Raw genomic sequence first — 18,928 nt, 5'->3', positions numbered from 1 at the left:
TCCTATCCTTTTTTATTTTATTAATTTTGGTAAGTATTTTGCTCCATGTAGTTTTTATTTATTAATTTTGCTGAGTTTCTTATTAATTTAGTTTGATTTTTAAAATGAGAATTTTTTTGGTGATGACACTTGTTATCCTATCCTTGAATTTTGATAAGTATTTTATTTCTATTTATTTTTCTTTTTTAAAATTAGGATTTGTTTTGTTAATGAAACTCGTTTTGTTTTCCCTCTCCTATTATATATATATAGATAGATAGATGACACTTGTCATTCTATATTTTTTTAATTTATTAATTTTGCTAAGTATTTTGCTCCATGCAATTTTTTACTTATTAATTTTGCTAAGTTTTTTTAGTTTATTTAGTTTGCTTTAAAAATTGACAATTATTAAATTATACTAATTATTTTATTCAATTATTTACTTTTTAAAATTAGAATCACATATAAGGTAGATTTGCCTCGGCCGATACCAGGGGCAAATTTATCTAATACTGAATTTTGTGAGGCAAAACTCTCATATACTGCTTTAAATTTGCCACGCCCAAAGACCCGACGTTGGTTTCAACGACATAAATTCTTCATTGTCAGTGCCAAAGCTCATCCACACACGGGCAATAAGCACCACCATGGTTAGTGGGCTCTGTGCTTTCCTTTGTTTGATATCTTTTTCATGTACCTTTTTTTGAAATTCCTGTAATGGCTAACCAATCTGAAGAATTGGGCTTCATTAACTATTTGCAAGGGATTTTTCATGTGATTTACGTTTGAAGGGACTCGTTATTCAGCATTATGTTAGAGAATTTTTAGTGTTTCACTTGTACATTTTCTATACCCTTAGTTGTTATGTGCTGTTGTCGAATGATGGGTTCCTTTTGCTTAAAATGTGCTCCAATTTGGATGCAATTGATTTGTGTGCAGATGATATATGTGATTTATCAAATTTTAATGGTTTATTTAGGCTAAGATCATGATGTAATTTTAATGGAATGCTTTCTATTATCTCTTAAATGGTGACTCGGTTTAACGGATTACTTAAATTGTAGTATCTACTTTCTATTTAGTTTTCTTTCTCGGTGGGGGTTTAGTTGAAGGACTTCATTATGAACTTCTTTTTATATATGAAAGTAATGTTTCACTGATGTTGTCGAGAAGAAACTCTGAATACAAGAGGTATACAAAAAGTAAAGAGTTTAGACAAAAATATGGTTCTCTACAAAAGGCTTCCGATGATCTGTTCCTATAAGAACTTTGTCGATGCTCCAAAAGACAAACCCTAAGTTGTACTGCTTTACAAGTCATATTCCTCTCCTTTAATTCCTCTTCCTTTGTCTCCAAGTACCAATATGAGTGCTAGCGGCATAACATCCCGTGCTCTGCTTCTCCTCCTGCTCCTTAGTGCTTAACTGTGCATCACTTTGTTCCACTATTTTGGCCGTTGTTCATTGTATCTAAGCAAGTTCAGGACTGTCCACGTCTGCTGGCTTGAAATCCCTCAGCGCACTAGTGAGTGATTCCTTTTTTCCCCGAAATCTTACACATCAATTACCAACTAAACATATACCACTTTGCTTTTCCTCAAATTTTCTGCCGATAGGATCACCATTCTGGTTGATATCCATACAAACCAACAAACCATCCTTGTAGCTTTCAATATTGACATTGATAGGGTTGAGGATCACTGGTCATCCTTCTCCAGTAGCCTGTTTCCAAGAACTTACTATCTCTTCATAATGCTCCTGCACAAGCCACATCCATATGGGATATTGATGTTACCAGTCCTCCAATCCCTATCCTGAATGTCATACTCATCCACAATCACTATCCTCCATAGTTTCATGTTCTTCATTTCCAAACGTCCACATCCACTTCCCTAGCAGCACTTTGTTGAAGACCTTTAAATCTTTCTCCCTGAGTCCTCTGCGCTTGATGGGAGAGGTGATCACATTCCAATTTACCAAATGAAACTTTATTGTCCTGTGGTCTGGTAAGAATTTCTTTCAAGTTTCTCCAGCTTCCCAGTTTCATTTTCTGTCGGTGCGTGCATTATGGACATGTAATAAGTCAGGACACTTGAATGTATGCTCTTGATCAGAACTGCCTTTCCTCCCTTAAACATGTTCTTTTTTTGCCAACCCACCAATCTCTTCTCCACTCTTTCAAAGCGGATTCCCCTTGTAGGTAGTTGGGGATGTTCCTGTTCTGCAATTAAGTACTTCTGATAGTTGTTCAATGTTGTCTACATCTTCCACTGGGATATTTTCCATTTCCACTAGTTGATCTTCAGCCCTAAAAACTACTTGAAACCATATCAGGACATGTAAGCTAACTGTTGTGCCTCTGCATCACAAAATACTAGTGTGTCGTATGCAAAAAAGAAAGTGGGAGACCTGATGTTATCACAACGTCATTCCCGCCAAACTTCTGCTTTGAAGCCCTTACTCCTTGTGACCATTCTATCCATCATCTTACTGAGTGCCTCCATTATCAAAATAAATAGCATGGGAGATAAATGATCTTTTCTCTTAATCTGAGCTCTCCAGAAAACTAGACGGGCTTCCATTGACGAAATTGAGAAATTTACTATAGCTAATTAGCCATGCAGAACTTTATTCACCTTTACCTTTCTCTGAAGCCTATCCTTAGCATCAAAGTCCAAGAAGTTCCAATTCACAGTCTTATGCCTTCTCTAGATCCAACTTGTGTAGAACACCTGGTATCCCTTCCTTTCTTCTAGAATCCAACACCTTATTGTCCACCAATTCCGCATCTAAAATTTGTCTGCCAGCCACAGACATATGCTGAGAGTGAGACGCTGTATCATCCACGACTTTCTTTAGTTTATCTGAAAGGACCTTAAAAATGATCTTATAGATGCTTCCTACGGCTACAAGACTAATAGATGTACTTGATGTTTGAGGCTCTCTCCTTCTTAACATTGTAGTCTCCATGCCGATTGCCTTCTTTACTTCCCTCTCCCGCCTTTGGATTAGGGATAGGGAGGGGCTTTAGTGGCGCACTGTTGTTAAATAATTCAGTATAATATGTTGCCGATAGAAGAATTCGCCTCTGATAAATCAGAAAATTTCACTAGGATAAAAGCCAAGCCTAGCCCAAACGCTGTGTCAGCCCAACCTATCAACTCCAATTAGGTTAGCTAGCTCACTTTCTACTGGTTTCTATTGCTTATTTTCCTGTTTCAAAGAAAAGTTTATATCAGATAACTCCAATTCTTTTTTCCTACTCTACAGTTACAGTAATTGGAAAAGAGAACAAGAGAAAGCAACAAAATTGACTTCACTTTAAAGTATAGCAAAAACATACCAATGCTTGGAGGCCTTGCAGGCAGCAAATTGAGTGTTGATTTGGTCTTTAGGACCACTAGACCAACTTCTCATGAACCATGCCAATTAATAATAGTTTTAAAGCAAGTATCTGAAGTTTATGGGTTCCTACAACAATCTCAAGTTAATATACAATAATAACTGGGTTCACAGTCAAAAATTTAGTGGATTTCTTAATACATATACAAGGTTTGGCAAAAGCTACTGGATTCACGTGAATCCACATGTTTAATTGTGGATCTGCCAGTGGCAAGGGATAAAATCCAAGTCTGTCCGTATCTGCAAACCTAATTAATGTGTCCAGTCTGTAAGTATATGAACATCTAGTAACCTATGTCCACATGGTCATTTTATTCCCTTATGGGAAATATAATTAAGAAGAATTGATAAGAATGATCGGCTGGTTTAGCTGATAAATTGTGCCTTCATTGACTGTGTTAGGAAGCAGGGAAGATTCTGGAATTAGTCAATGCCACTCGCCCAAACAAAAACCTATTAGAAACTTCATTATATACAAGAGAGTGAGAGAATGAGAGAGAACTTGCTTTAGAATGTTATGTGCTTATATGTCAATCTGTTCTAAGTGAATGTTAACAGATCTTCTTGTTTAGGGTCAGAGATTGCATGAAAGTAAAAAAGGTTGCAGTTTTTTTCTGTTTGTAAATAATTCCTATATATGTTTACTTAAGTATATCTTGTTTTTTTTACCACTTATAAGTTGAGTAGGACGAAGACGGAATACCTCGAGTGCAAATTTGGAGTTGAGCCGACGGAAACGGGAGTTGAAGTGAGGCTTGACTCTCAAGTCATTCCCAAGAGAGGTAGTTTCAAGTACCTTGGATCGGTTATTCAGGGGATCGGGGAGATTGACGAGGATGTCACACACCGTATAGGGGTGGGGTGGATGAAGTGGAGGTTAGCGTCGGGAGTCTTGTGTGACAAGAAAGTGCCACCGTTACTAAAAGGTAAGTTTTATAGAGCAGTGGTTAGGCCTGCCATGTTGTATGGAACTGAATGTTGGCCGGTAAAGAACTCACACATCCAGAAGATGAAAGTAGCAGAGATGAGGATGTTGAGGTGGATGTGCGAGCATACAAGGATGGATAAGATTAGGAATGAAGATATTCGAGAGAAGGTGGGTGTGGCTCCCATGGAGGACAAGATGCGGGAAGTAAGACTCAGATGGTTCGGGCACATTCAGAGGAGGAGCACTGATGCACCAGTGAGGAAGTGTGAGCGACTGGCTGTAGTGGGCACGCGGAGAGGTAGATGAAGACCTAAGAAGTATTGGGGAGAGGTGATCAGACAGGACATGGCGCGACTTAGGATTACTGAGGACATGACCCTTGATAGGGAATTATGGAGGTCGAGCATTAAGGTTGTAGGTTAGGGGAGAGTGTGAATATTTATACAGCACAATAGAGGGAGACTATCCAGTTAGGAGTTAGACTAGGAATGTCATTGGTCGTCTATTGATGCAGGGCTTTACCTTCTAGTTGTACTATACCAGCCATCTATTTCGTATTTCGTATTTCGTATCTGGTATTTCATATTTCATATCTCTTATATATTGTTGTTATTTTTATTACGCATTTTTATGGTACTAATATATCATCTCCTATTGCTTTTTTGAGCCGAGGGTCTCCTGGAAACAGCCTCTCTACCCTTCGGGGTAGAGGTAAGGTCTGCGTACATATTACCCTCCCCAGACCCCACTTGTGGGATTATACTAGGTCGTTGTTGTTGTTGTTGTTGTTGTATAAGTCTGGCTGAGCAAGTTTTTATCCCTTCATGATTGAGCCGAACTTGAAATGTCCCAGTGGTTATGTATTTGGTGAGACATCAAGTACGTATGCCAACATCAAGCCTTTTTTACTAATCAGTCAGTTCATCAAAAAATTCATATTAAGGTTAGCAATAAGGGACAATTTGAGCACTGACTTTTTAATTTACACTGTCAGGCTCAAAAGTGTTGTTCTCGAACCAAGTATCTCGAGAAGGAACATCCTGCAACTATCAAACTTAAATGGATCTAGCATGTTTAAAGTAAATGAAATAAAAGAATGTTGGTTGGGTTTATGAAGTCTTTTTGTCAGACTCTCTGACTCAGAAGTAATAGACTCACTATTCTAAGTAATTAATGGATCTAACTAATACCACGTAAATACTAAAATAAATATTACAAATTTTAGTCGGGGTTTTTATGTCAAATGTGCTAACCTGGATACATTGGTTTATTTGGAACTTCAAGTAGAGCCAAAGGTAACTATTGAGAAAGGAGCAAGTGTGGTATATTTTCTTTAAATAAATCATCTGGGTTCTTTAACTTCTCCTCATTTTATGCAGGCAATGTATATCCGTGTCAAGCGTAATAAGTCCACATACTTTATTCAATGTGATCCCACTGAGACAATCCTACAAATAAAGGAGAAATTGTATAACCTCATAGATCAACCTGTTAATGATCAACGATTAATCCTTGTAGCTACTGGTGATGTGTTGGACGACTCGAAGTCATTGGCTGATCAGAAGGTAGATAACCCATCTCTTTCACTACTGTGTAACTGAGAATGATTAATATCATTGAGGACCTCTCTTTTTTTATCCATTGTGTTAAGATATAATCTTCCTCGTAATGGACTGGTACTTTCCTTCCGGTTGTCTCGAAAACATGTCCACTTTCTATGAAAATACCCTCAACTATCCCTTACTTTTTGATATTATATTATCTTAGAGGTAGTACGACCTTTTAACTAAAAAAGTTTAAATTGTGTAAAATGTTATAGACTTTCCAACCTGTTAGAACCTACTTCCACTTAAATACGATAGAAGTTAATTTCTTTCTTTAATACTTGTGCCAAGTCAAAATACTATATCTATAATGTGATGGAAGGTACCATATGAGTACCAAACTTTATCTTTATTGTAATGCGAGAAGTTATAGAGGTTCACGAGATACTTTTCTCATTGTAATAATTGAATAGTTCTTGTTTTCTTGTCACTTCATGTGGTATCTGACTTATGTTCTAAGAATTACCTTTATGTAACTTTTCAGGTCGAAAATGATGCTGTGGTGGCGCTGACTCTGAGAAAAGGTTCTCTCTTTTGCATTTTGTTTTTCTTCGGTATTGGTAGAAACTTTTTAGCGAACTTAGGGATCTTTGTATCATAAATTGTCTTAATCTGAGTGGATACTGGTCTGATTCTGCTTCTACTATATACCCTTAGTCTCAACCTATGTTGTGCGGACTCTTCAAAATCCCAGCCGCACCCGTGTCAACACGTCATGGGTGTGGGTATGGGTGTGAGATCCATACCGGATTTGGTCAACTTACCTTGGGTACTTTGACTACATTCTATGACAGAGAAGTATAGATTGATAGGTATTCGGTTTGATTTTTGGGTAACTCTATATATATATAGTTATATAAAGTATGTGAATGCTTTTCTATTATGCGAGATACCTTATGAATATAATATTGGTGTTTTTAAAGAATAAAGTGTTATTATTATTTGTTCATTAACTTTAACTAATCGAAAAATATACTTTATTTGTTGGATATACATTTATTGGCCGTATCCAAGCACCTGTATCCGCACTCGGCCATACTCTTGAATCCTAAAATTTATGTGATGAAGAATCCACTTCTAGATCCACACCTGGATCTGATATCCGCACCGGAGTCTGAGCAACATAGGGCTCAACTGTTTGTATTCACATGCTCATGTATAACATGGTGGTGAAGAATGCTCAAAATGCATGCTTTGTTTCGTGCAAATATACATCTGATTTGAGTACCACCCTTTGGTGGCAATCAATCTCTTTAATGGATTAGAAAAGATGTGTTTGAGTATGGCTTCTGAAAATCCAGGAAGTTTGACTACTGCGAAAGCTACTCATTTGGCCTAAGTGGAAGACTCAGGGAAAACTGGAAAATTCTTAAGTATATTGAAATTTTGGTACAGGTGTGATTAGATTTGAGCTTTCCATGACAGTTATAAATTAAAAATAATAATAATTAGGTGTTAGATAATACATAATCAAGATGATCATGCATTTTTCATACCGACAACAATCACAAGTTGATTGAAAACAGTACAGTAAATATTCATGTATATTATTTTGTGCAAAACCAGGTCAGCATTAATTTAAGACTAGATTTAGCATAATATATGGCTTCAAAAAGTTAGCTGAAGATTGATACATTTTAATACAACTGATAGGGGTGGGAAGGAGCTTGATGATGTTGTTACCAATGTCATAATGTAGGTTGAGAAGAGATATTACATGTCTGTAACATGATTATTGACATCAAGAGTTAGATGCTATTTCAAAGAGGGCAGGAATGTCTGAATCTGCATATTGAACATAAAGGGATTGATGTGATCCTGCAATTTAATGGACAATATGGTTACTAATGGTCTAGAGCATAGAGAATCCTACTTCATCCTAAGTGAGGTGGAAAGGATGTCTGGTCAAGCTGGTTGTTTGGCGTTGTTACTGCATGTTACTCAGTGGAATGGTTAATTGTTCCTTGTCTTAACCAGAAGAAAAGGAATTTGCACCAAGGGTGTGGCCTAGTGGTCACTGAAGTGTTTCTTGCTTCCTCATGCTGAAACTTGGAGTCGTCATGAATTTCTGAGTTTTGATGAAGATGAATTTAGTGCTTCAAGGAGTTTAATGTTGAGTTACAAACAAAACCATTTGGTAACAAATCTTTCAAGAACTTTCTCTCCCTTCAATTGATATGTTACGGCTTTTTTTTTTTTGCACATTAATATTTGTGCAAATCCATCTTTTGTAACCTTCCAGAATGAAAAGAAGAAATTAGAAATAATTGCGAAAACGAAAAAGGATCCTTTTGAGTGTAAGGGAGTACATAGCAGCAAGTTATATTTCCTCATGGGCTTTACATAGACTTCTAGCTCTATATTGATTTAAGGAGTGTAAGAAAGGAGTTTTGAAAGAAGGCTAAAATCTTGAAAAGCTACATATCTTTAGTTGGATTTGTATGAAATGATATTGCATTGTTTTATATGGATTTGCCAGAGATTAGGAGACTTAAGTATACTATAACCTTATCCTGGCAATGTAGTTAGGGGCACAGCATAAAACCAAATCATTGCTTTAATTTCTAGTTATTTGTAGGACTGATGCTGATTTGTTTTATACTTCTGGAATGGGATGCAAAAGTACTTCTCTTTCTTGTCCTTTGCTTCTGTCAGTGTTGCAGTTCTGGTTTTTGTTCCATTTGTTCACTTTCTCATTTTGACTCACACCTAGAACAATCCCCTCCATCCACAGGGTGCAGGAATAGTAATGAAAGAAATAAGCCATCTATAGTTTATACTAAGACTTGAGCCCTTTACAGGGATTAACATTATTTTAATCTTTATCTCGTCAAATACATGATCACTTTTAAATTGTTAATTTGGTGGCATATAGAAGTACTGCCACACCGCCACCAACTTTAAAAGTAAACTAATTGTGAACTTGGTGGCGAGAAGTACTCCTACAGCAACCTTTCTAGTATTAGAACTTATTTTAAAAGTAAAACAATTGTGCATTTGGTTTATCTGCGAGTTTAAGATGAAATTTGTATGGCATTTCTAGTTATTAGCAGCATTACTTTCCACTCCTATTAAACTCCTGAGAGCAAGATTAAGAGCCAAAAGTACTTTTTTTAAAGTGTTTGGCCAAAAGTACTCCTGGGAGCCAAAAGTACTTTTTTTTGGGTCAAAAAAGTACTTTTTGAAAAATTTAAAGTGTTTGGCCAAAATGAAAAAGGAATTTTTGAGCAGCAGAAGCAATTTTCAGCTTTTAGGGAGAAACTACAAATTGTAGCTTCTTCCAAGAAGCCGAAGCCGAAGCAGAAGCAGAAAATTGATTTATTCAATACAAAAATAACCTTACTAAATTTATATTTTCCAAAGTCTCCCTCATTAGTTTATTATTTTCTTTTCCTTTTCCTTTTCCTTTTCATTTCTATTATACCTTTCTTCTCTTGTTTATTTTAATCATATTTTATTCTCTTTCTCCTATTCTTAAGAGTGGATATTAAATTTATATTGAATGATGTATTTGAATATATTTAATTGACATATAAACAATAAGTAATACCAACTACTCAATGTTATTGCTTTGGAATAACTATATTTTATATTGATTAGAATTTATATTTTTAATTTACATTTTTATATTTTAATTGATTTTTTTTTATAATAATTATTTGAATTTATTTTTCCTTTTTAAATAATACTAATTGTAAACTGATTCTTTACTGTCTTTTTTCGTAGTTTGATAATTAAAAATACTTTCTGAAAAGACTGGCCAAATATAATAAGCTTGCAAAAAGCACTACTCAAATGAATTGGCCAAACACAAACTTCTATTTTGCAAAAGTGCTTTCTCAAAAAGCACATTTCAAAATAAACAATTTTTGACAGCTTGACCAAACGGGCTCTAAAGTCTAAACAGGAAGTGAAATTGCGCTCTTGAGGAACGTGGGATTTCTCTTGGTCGTCCCTGTTAGTACATATGCAATATCACAATATTCTTATATTCGTTGCTCCATCTATGATACACATTTTTGTTAAACAGTTTCTCATCTATTTGTGGATCTCTTATCCTTTCAGATGACAATGAATTTGAGGATGTAAATATTGTGAGACCAAATGATTTTTACCAGTCCCGTGATGCAGAAAGTGGTGCAAGTTGGTGACGACAACCCCAGCAACAGTTTATTTCTTAAAGATCTACATTCTTGTACACAATATCTGGTTTGATAAGACACTTGAGATAGTGCTTAAGTTGCCTGCTGCCCAAGAATGGCCTTGTGCCATTCTGTTTAAAAGCAGTGTGATGGAACACTTACCCGAGAATGGTTTTATGCCTTTGTGATCAAAGGAAAGAGTTTACATATTGACGCATAAATGTTTCAGATTGAAATTTCTTTTTTTTTTTTGGGTGTGATTTAAAGATTTGCATTGCATGTAAATGTTTGGCTGTGTGAATTTTTCTTGTAATCTCATATTCATTCCATGCATGAATTGCTTCTCCCTTGGAACAATGATTTTTAGTTAAGGATACTAGAATGATTGATTAGATACAGATAGCAACACCACCATGGGAATTGTGTGTGGATGGTTAGGATTCTTCTACTTTGAGAATGGAGAACTTCTTGGAAGACAGTCCTTGCCCTCCTTAGTTGGCTTACCTGGCACGAATTTGAATTGGTCATGACAGTGAGTTTTGGATACCGGATGGTTAAACCTAAAAAATGGTGATAGCACGGAAATGATGGAGCAGTGAGACTCCATCCATCGCTAAGTTATACTATGTTAAGAATTGTGAGTGCGACATGATAGATTCTGTAATGTCGCTGGGACCTTCTTTCTTTATTTCTTTCTTCTTTTAAGGGAGATCTGATTAAATTTCACACAAGTTCTCATTGAGAAAACCATTTCCTCCATTTAGTGTAGTATGATAGATTACATGCTTTATGATTGATCGCTCCGAATCTGTATAAAAGTTAGACATTTATATATTACAACAAAGTGGAAGAAATTGAACGTTTGATTAGAGATTGGGGTTGTATCCTGCTAATTATAATTTCTAGTTAATTCAGGACTCAATACTAACACTTTTCTTTTCCTCCTTCTATATATGTCTACCCCTCACCAAAAAAAATTCAAATAAAAAAGCTTTTGTTCAAAACTTCTGTACAGTAAATGGTGAAGGTACTGATTTTCAGATTACTACTTTGCAATTATTTATTAATATAATTTACTTTATCGTGTCAATGATATGGTAATACACATGGTTTAACTTGTATTACCGGTTATTATTTGGACAGATTTTGGAAGAAGTTTCGAAGATGATTTTATGCGACGAAAGTCTGTAGATTCATACGTGTTTGAATCATTGCAGTTTTTTCTTTAACATTTTTGAGCTGTTTTGTTGAGTGGATGAGAGTTTTTCGATGAAAGCCATCCTAAATCTCTTTTTTCATTGAGAAAACTTATTCGGAAAAAAGTTGAAAAAACATGTGTTTCAAAATTATTCTTACTAAAACTTCAATAAACTTAATAAAGCACTCCCACCTACAACCCCAGGGTTGCAAGTTCGAATCACCAAAAGAGCAATAGTTCCAACAAAAGGAATCAAAAGGGCGGGAACAAAAAAAACTTAATAAATACCTTGTAAATGTAATACTTAAGAAATGTGTCGGACGACGGTTTAGTTAGAAACTTTGACATTGATTGCTTTAACCAGATGCAAGGGTGTACCAAAAAAAAAATCGATAAATCGTACCAAACCGATAATCTGAGTCAAATCAGAAAAAAAAATTCCGATTGTGGTTTGGTATTAGGAAAAAACCCGACCATAATTGGTTTGGTTTGGTTTTAACTAAAAAAAGTCAAATCGAAACCAAACCAACCGATAGTACATTTATACAATTTTTTAAAATATTTTATACATATAAATATTATTGTAATATTATTTATAAATATTTTCTAAACTTTTTCACATTTTTTAATGTATAATTTTAAGTTTGGACTTAACATTCTTGAATGGTAAATAAATTTTATAGCCCATAAATATAGTAACTCAAACAAAGTTTAAATCAATACTGCTAACAAAAGAAATTTAATTCAATACTAGGAATGATGATAGTGTTGGATATCTATTTTTTAGTTTTACATTAGTTTATAATAAAAATGCATAACTTAATTTATCTTTTTCTTTAATGCTTAGTTATGTAATTAATATTATGTATTAGCTATATTTATTTTAGCATGACCTATATAGTATTTTTAGATTATGTTAATTTTCATCATGACTTATTAATTAGCAATATTTGCTTTATTATATTTTATTATCTTTGTTATTGAATAATTTAGTATAATGCTATGACTTATCTCATATTATTGTGTTATTTTCGTGAAAAATACATTATATAGTTGTATCCTACTAGGACTAAAGAAATATTTGGAGCACAAGTTATATATTTTGTGCTATGAAGACTTTACCTGGAAAAAACCCAAAAATCCACAAAAACCGAAAAATTCGAGAAAAACTGAGATTGAAAAATACGACTTTATTGGTTTGGTTTATAGATTGAAAAACCCACACTATTGGTGTAGTAATTAAAAATATTCGAACTAACCCGACCTATATACACCCTACCCAGATGATTCTTGTTTAGACAGTTTAGCCAAATAATTTGAGTTTAGAAACCTGCAATCTTTCACATGGGACAAGTGACTGTTTCATATGTCCATTCTATTATGGAAGGTTTGCGCGCCAATATTGAAATAAACCTAGTAATACCATATATATGCAAGGAAGTCCACTTGTACCTAAGGGTACAACATACAAACATACTTATGTACATCAGTACATGCACCCACAACGTACAATGGCAGTGTAAGAATTTCTTATACTAGTTTATATGTAACAAATTCATAAATATAATATTAAGGTTAAGCTTTTGAGTTATAAAATAAAGATGTATGTACCTAATGATTGTTTATCCTATATAGTTAACTTGATAATGAAATGTAGAAGTTTTCGACCATCGGTGGATGTATTTATATTTTTGTTTACCATTTCGTTTTCACGTACACATGGTAAGTAATTTAATAGTACTTAGGTTGTTGCATTTATTTGTTCTTGTAATTTAAAAAGTATCTAGTTCCAAATTCAAATATATATTCTAATTAAAGAAAAAAGCATGCAAACAAAAAACGGGGAGTGTATTTTGAATGCTTTAAAATTCTAATTTCATTCATAATTCTACCAACAAATAAATTAGGTTACCTTTTAATATGAGTTCCATTAAACTCTAATACCTTCCATTGAATTTTAATTTCTTTTATGTCTAGAACACATTGAAGAGAGTTTTAATTTTATTCGTCGAACTTGCTAGAATAATTCTATCCAACTTGTGTAACTTACCAAAGTTAAAGGAAATTTTAAAAAAAATACATTAAGATGCGAAGACTTTTTAAAAGGCTACTCAGTCGGTGTCTTGTCCAACCACCTATTTTATGCATAGCCTACCGTACATAATTGTTAAGCTCAACAACCTATTTTCTATGCAAGATTAAACCTAAATAATAATCAAACCATATTATATATAGCATAAGCAAGAAACAAGAAGCAAATTGAATTTACAAAAAAAGAAAAAAAGAAAAGAACCGAGCTTAAAGAGATTGCATGAGATCTCACCTTTTGGATATATAGAACATCAACTATAAGATGTTAATATTGATCCATTATAATCAAATGTGTTCTAAACAGATACTAACAATTCAATTATGTTCCACAAAGAGACAATTTCACCATGAAAATTTGAAAGTTAAAGTTATAAAAGTTTCAAACCTAGTTTGTAATGACGGAGAGATCGACTCTATTTTCGGTTAAGAATTTATTATACTACCAAACAAAATAGAAGAGACAATTCTGAAATATAAGCATTACTTACAATTTATTAATTCAGTAAAGGATTATAATTTTAAAGTTTTAAATATTAGGACTTTGACATAGTAATCAATAAGGAAAGATTTAAAAAATAATATTTTATTTGATTCTAAAGTCCTAAATATTAGGAAAATAACTAAAATTACAATTTTGTCCAATATAAAATTCGTTTTTAAAGGGTAAAAAAGGTGAACGATATTTCACTAAGGGTCTTCATGCTTTTAATATAGTATAGATTATCAGTGTAATATAACCTGTTATAGCATGCTATTCGTTTGCTATTTATTCTAATTTACCCAACTAATGTTATAATCTAGAGTTACATGTAATTACTTTTTAACAGATTTGAGCCCGTTTGGATTGGCTTAAAAAAAGTAGCTTTTAAAAGCACTTTTTAAGTGCTGGAGCTAGTTTTATAAATAAACAGTTATGCATTTGGATAAAAGTGCTGGAGCTGAAAAAAAGCTGTTGAAATATTTGGTAAACAAGTGCTGGTAAGCACTTTTTCTATTAAAATGATTGAAATATCCTTAAAGCTGTTAACACTATAAAGAAGCCTATTACTATAATATTTTATTTCAAACTTATTAATATAAATACAATTAATATTTGAACTGATCACCTAAGATAATTTTTATAAATATAATTGTTCAACTCTTATCTTTCACTTCTTTCAACCATGTAATTTTTTTATTTATTTATGAAATTCCAAGCTTACTGGGAAAACATATGAAATGACTATCACATTTTATTATTCTATTCCTTATTTGAACTATGTAAAAATTCCTAATATTTAGGAAATCAAAATAAAATAAACTTGTAATTTTTAAAATTATTTGAAAATTGTACGTATAGTTAATTAGAAATTACAATGCAACTAGAGTTGTTGGTCGCACACGAGTTTAAATTCTTAGAAAAAAAAATCAAACACAAGTACAATACTACAATCTATGTAAGAGATATTAAAGTTAACTATGTTTAGCAAGCTTCGTCTGTTATGACTTCGCATGTATATCAGTTTTATTAATTTATAATTTTTTATAAAGATTTACAGATGATTATTATATAAATAAATATTTAATCATTTTTATACTAATATTTAGGACTATTTTTCCTTCATTTTAGGTTTAGGAGTCCTATTTCCTATCTCATGTTTTAATTATTTAGTAAGAAAATTTCATTAGGTAAATGTCGTATTCACCTTTCAAAGCAAAGCTAAACTTCAAAGTAAGTTCACACAAATTTTAAAAGTTTGAGTTGGATATTATAATTATTTCAAAAGTTTGACATTTTTTGGAATAATAAATATTATTAGCAATAAGAGGGTAAAATACTTGGTCAAAGATAGTTGGCTTTTAAGCTGGAAAAAAAAGTTGGGATCAGCCAACTTGTGGCTTTTGGCTTTTTTTAAGTCAGTTTTAACTTTTTTTAAGCTGTTTTCTTTTTTGCCAAACACTCCCAACATCTAAAAATAGCTTAAAAGCTGGTTTGACCAGTTTTTAAGCCAATCCAAAGAGGCTCTTAATTATGCAAATATTTTTTAACTGTCATCACATAAAAGTTAAAACTCTATACACAGATATAATTCAGTAGATTATCCATGGAGACAATACTCTTAAGCCAAATGTGTGAACCTCCACCACGGAAGCAACATCAAGTATCTCAATATATCCCATTTCCATCTTCCACATGGCCCAATCGCATAACAGAAGCTAGACTCCTTAACCAATAACATTTAATATTCAGATTCCCCTATATCTCCACTTCTTCCCTTATACTAGCCATCACCCTGCTCCTCTATTCCTCCATATTCTCATTTTTCTTTTCTTCTTTTAACATTCTTTCAAGTCTAATAGTAGCTTAATTCAATGGCTTCCAATGCATTGATGAGCTGCGGAATTGCAGCAGTTTCTCCCTCTGTCCTCTCTTCTTCCAAGTCTAAATTTGCCGTCGCAGTGCCGGTGTGTGTAGGAGCAGCTAATGGCAACTCCCGGTTCAGCATGTCTGCCGAGTGGATGCCGGGCCAGCCCCGCCCTCCTTACCTTGACGGTTCTGCCCCCGGGTGACAATTTACTCCCTACCGTCCATTTTAGTTGTCGTGGAAAATGTATTTTATACATAATTAGTGTATATTTTTTTGTATATTCGGCTAGGGGCTGTAACTATTTTTGGCTGAACGGTCAAATATGTTTTTTAATTGTAAAATGGATGGTGACTTTTTTTTTTGTGAATACAGAGATTTTGGATTCGATCCACTTGGTCTAGGAGAAGTACCAGCGAACTTGGAGAGATACAAGGAGTCTGAACTCATTCACTGTAGATGGGCTATGCTTGCTGTGGTAAGCTAAGCTCCTATTTACTTTTTTATTTAAGTACAAATTTTGTTTCAAAACATGAGACTTTTAAGAATATAATTAGTACAGATAATCTTAGCCAAGACATAGAGACTCTTGTTATTAAAGAAGGGAAATGGGAAAGGAAAGTTACAGTTAGAATAAAGTAAAAGTTTTTAGAATTTGTGATTCTAAACAAGTCAAAAAGAGTCCAGAATATTTGTGTGATTATAAAAGCTTCTCATTAAGGTTAGTATTGAAAGTTTCAGCTAAATTGTTTCCAAATTTAAAAAGGGAATCATTCTTTTTGGAATGGACCAAAAAGGAAATAGGCAGAGGCGGATCTAGGATTTAAAGGTAGCGGGTGCCAAAATTTTTTTTAATGTACACCTTATAATAACTACTAATATATAGTTTGTTCAGAATGTTTGTCCGGTTCATTTTTTTAGTTTATTTGGGCAATTTAATAAGCACTTTATTTGCAAATATAAAAATTATATCAATTTTTCAGACCCTACTTATGGAATTTCATTGGGTATATATCTTATTATTTTCATATGAAAATTACATTTCAGACATTAAGAAGCAAATATAATTAACATTTTAAAGAAGGAATCACACTTTTATTATTAATAATACAAGTAAAATCAGTATTTTCACTAGGGAACTATATTTTTTTGTACGCTAAAAATAAATTTGCACAAGTAAAATAAAATCTTTAATAAGGGAACTCCACTGATCAGAATAAGGAAAAAAAAATCTTCAATAGATAAATTATACCCCATAAGTAAATGCGAATTAGATAAACTACAAGATCACAAAACTTAAAATCATAAATATAATGCTTGCAAAATATTCATCATAATTTATTACTAAAGAGATTTAAATTATATTTAACATCATAGAATAACACAAATTTTCATGTTATAATAAAAAAATAAATTATAAATTAATTTTGATCTCAATCTAAATATCAAAACCCAAGTTTTTTTTTATTTTGAAATAAAAAAACTAAAATATTTGAGAATAAGAGAAATGTTTATATGATATAACTTTAAATTTTGGAGGCACCTTTTTGAGTGTTCTTGCTAAATATCACAGATAAAGTAATAGAATAGAGGGGAAAACAATAAAAATAATAAACGACAAATAGAAAATTGGGAGGTAGCCAAAAAGGAAAATGACTGGGATAAAAGAAATAAAAAGCACAACGAAAAAGGAAAGTTAGACAAGGTTCAAGATAAATTCGAACTTGAATTTTACGCACAAGAAAAGCTTTCAAAAAGGTCTACCAGTCATGACACCTTTGTCTAGTTTGCGGATGAGGGTGGCAGGATCATATATTTAACCTAATTTAATTTTTTTTATACATAAATATATAATAATTTTACCAACCGAGCGGGTGCCACCCCACCCCACCCATAAGGGTAGATCCGTCCCTGAAAATAGGTTCACATAAACTGAATGGAGGGAGTAATAGATAATTAATTTGATTTTCAAAGAATTATTAAATTAATCTTTGATGATGAGTCGACATTAATCTAGTCAACTCCCTAGGGTCATTAATGACTCAGGGTTTTCAAAGCAATGGCTAGGGAGTTTACAAGACATTAATTTGATTTACTCATTTTTTTGTAGAGCAAATCTTTTTTATTGTGATTGAGTTATAGTAAAATAAAAAAAAAAAAAACTAGAAATATTCCAAGTTCAACATTTGAAATGTTTGGGAAGAAATTACAAACTCCTTTTAAAGTTTTCGGATTCTTTTAATGAACAAGTGAATTTCTAACATATATAATATTTCATCAATTGTTTTTGCAGCCTGGAATCCTAGTACCAGAAGCATTGGGCCTGGGCAACTGGGTAAAGGCCCAAGAATGGGCTGCCATTCCCGGAGGGCAAGCTACATATTTGGGCCAACCCGTCCCATGGGGTACTCTTCCCACAATTTTGGCCATTGAATTCTTAGCCATTGCTTTTGTAGAGCACCAAAGAAGTATGGAGAAGGACCCTGAGAAGAAGAAATACCCTGGTGGTGCTTTTGACCCATTGGGTTACTCTAAGGACCCAAAAAAGTTTGAAGAACTCAAAGTCAAGGAAATAAAAAATGGTGAGAACATTACCCTTCTTAAGTTCTTTAAAAATAATATTTTAATGAGCGTAAATCAATTATTGAATTAAAATTTTTGGTTGAAAAAAACAAATGATAAGTTTCAAAGGACTTTATGATTGAATAAATAAATGGCCGATGAGATTGAAGAAATGATAATTAACGTTCTTTTATTTGGTGTTGGTGTTGAGTAGGTCGCCTTGCCCTGTTGGCTTTCGTCGGGTTCTGTGTACAACAATCAGCATACCCTGGAACAGGACCATTGGAGAACTTAGCAACTCACTTGGCTGATCCATGGCACAACAACATTGGAGATGTCATTATCCCCAGAGGCATTTTGCCATGAAATCAATCTACCATTCCAAAATAGACCCCCGTTGTAAAACTCCCCATGTAACAAATTTGTAATGAAATGAACGTTTACGTATGCTCGGACCTTTTACCTAGAAAGTTACTATCTCTCCTTCCATGTTACTACCTAACAAGTGTATGTTATGACACAAACTCTAGTCAGGAGCAAATGATTTTTAAGATTGTTGCATTGGTTAAACTCAAGTTCAGGTCGCTTTTGTCATGACCCAAGTTCTCCCTTCATAAACCGTCGTGACGACACCTAATCTCTACGACTAGGTAAGTCTAACATTTTGTAGAAACG

The 18,928-nt window shown here is 33.3% G+C and overlaps 2 protein-coding genes across 2 annotated transcripts; both read left to right on the top strand.

Moving 5' to 3' along the window:
* Positions 1–474: 474 nt before the first annotated feature.
* LOC107810311 (uncharacterized) lies at positions 475–10,408 on the top strand. The gene is made up of 4 exons (XM_016635075.2): positions 475–632; positions 5,691–5,876; positions 6,400–6,439; positions 9,981–10,408. Exons 1-4 carry the CDS (start codon positions 630–632, stop codon positions 10,064–10,066), a joined length of 315 nt encoding a protein of 104 aa, XP_016490561.2. The 5' UTR covers positions 475–629; the 3' UTR covers positions 10,067–10,408.
* A 5,112-nt stretch (positions 10,409–15,520) lies between these two features.
* Positions 15,521–18,700, top strand: LOC107810310 (chlorophyll a-b binding protein 6A, chloroplastic). Its single transcript, XM_016635074.2, has 4 exons — positions 15,521–15,892; positions 16,067–16,169; positions 17,985–18,273; positions 18,468–18,700. The coding sequence occupies exons 1-4, from the start codon at positions 15,699–15,701 to the stop codon at positions 18,617–18,619; spliced, it is 738 nt and encodes a 245-aa protein (XP_016490560.1). The 5' UTR covers positions 15,521–15,698; the 3' UTR covers positions 18,620–18,700.
* Positions 18,701–18,928: the final 228 nt, after the last annotated feature.

This window comes from Nicotiana tabacum, chromosome 11 (assembly GCF_000715075.1).
Source record: "Nicotiana tabacum cultivar K326 chromosome 11, ASM71507v2, whole genome shotgun sequence".
NCBI lineage: Eukaryota > Viridiplantae > Streptophyta > Magnoliopsida > Solanales > Solanaceae > Nicotiana > Nicotiana tabacum.
This window is presented reverse-complemented; position numbering and strand designations above follow the sequence as displayed.

Bases quoted from the DNA above. Each gene is read 5' to 3' on its own strand.
- LOC107810310 (XM_016635074.2), top strand. From the start codon at position 15,699: ATGGCTTCCAATGCATTGATGAGCTGCGGAATTGCAGCAGTTTCTCCC. The intron at 15,893-16,066 runs GTGACAATTTAC...TTGTGAATACAG, and splicing joins CTTGACGGTTCTGCCCCCGG to AGATTTTGGATTCGATCCAC. The intron at 18,274-18,467 runs GTGAGAACATTA...GGTGTTGAGTAG, and splicing joins AGTCAAGGAAATAAAAAATG to GTCGCCTTGCCCTGTTGGCT.
- LOC107810311 (XM_016635075.2), top strand. The intron at 5,877-6,399 runs GTAGATAACCCA...GTAACTTTTCAG, and splicing joins AGTCATTGGCTGATCAGAAG to GTCGAAAATGATGCTGTGGT. The intron at 6,440-9,980 runs GTTCTCTCTTTT...TTATCCTTTCAG, and splicing joins GGCGCTGACTCTGAGAAAAG to ATGACAATGAATTTGAGGAT.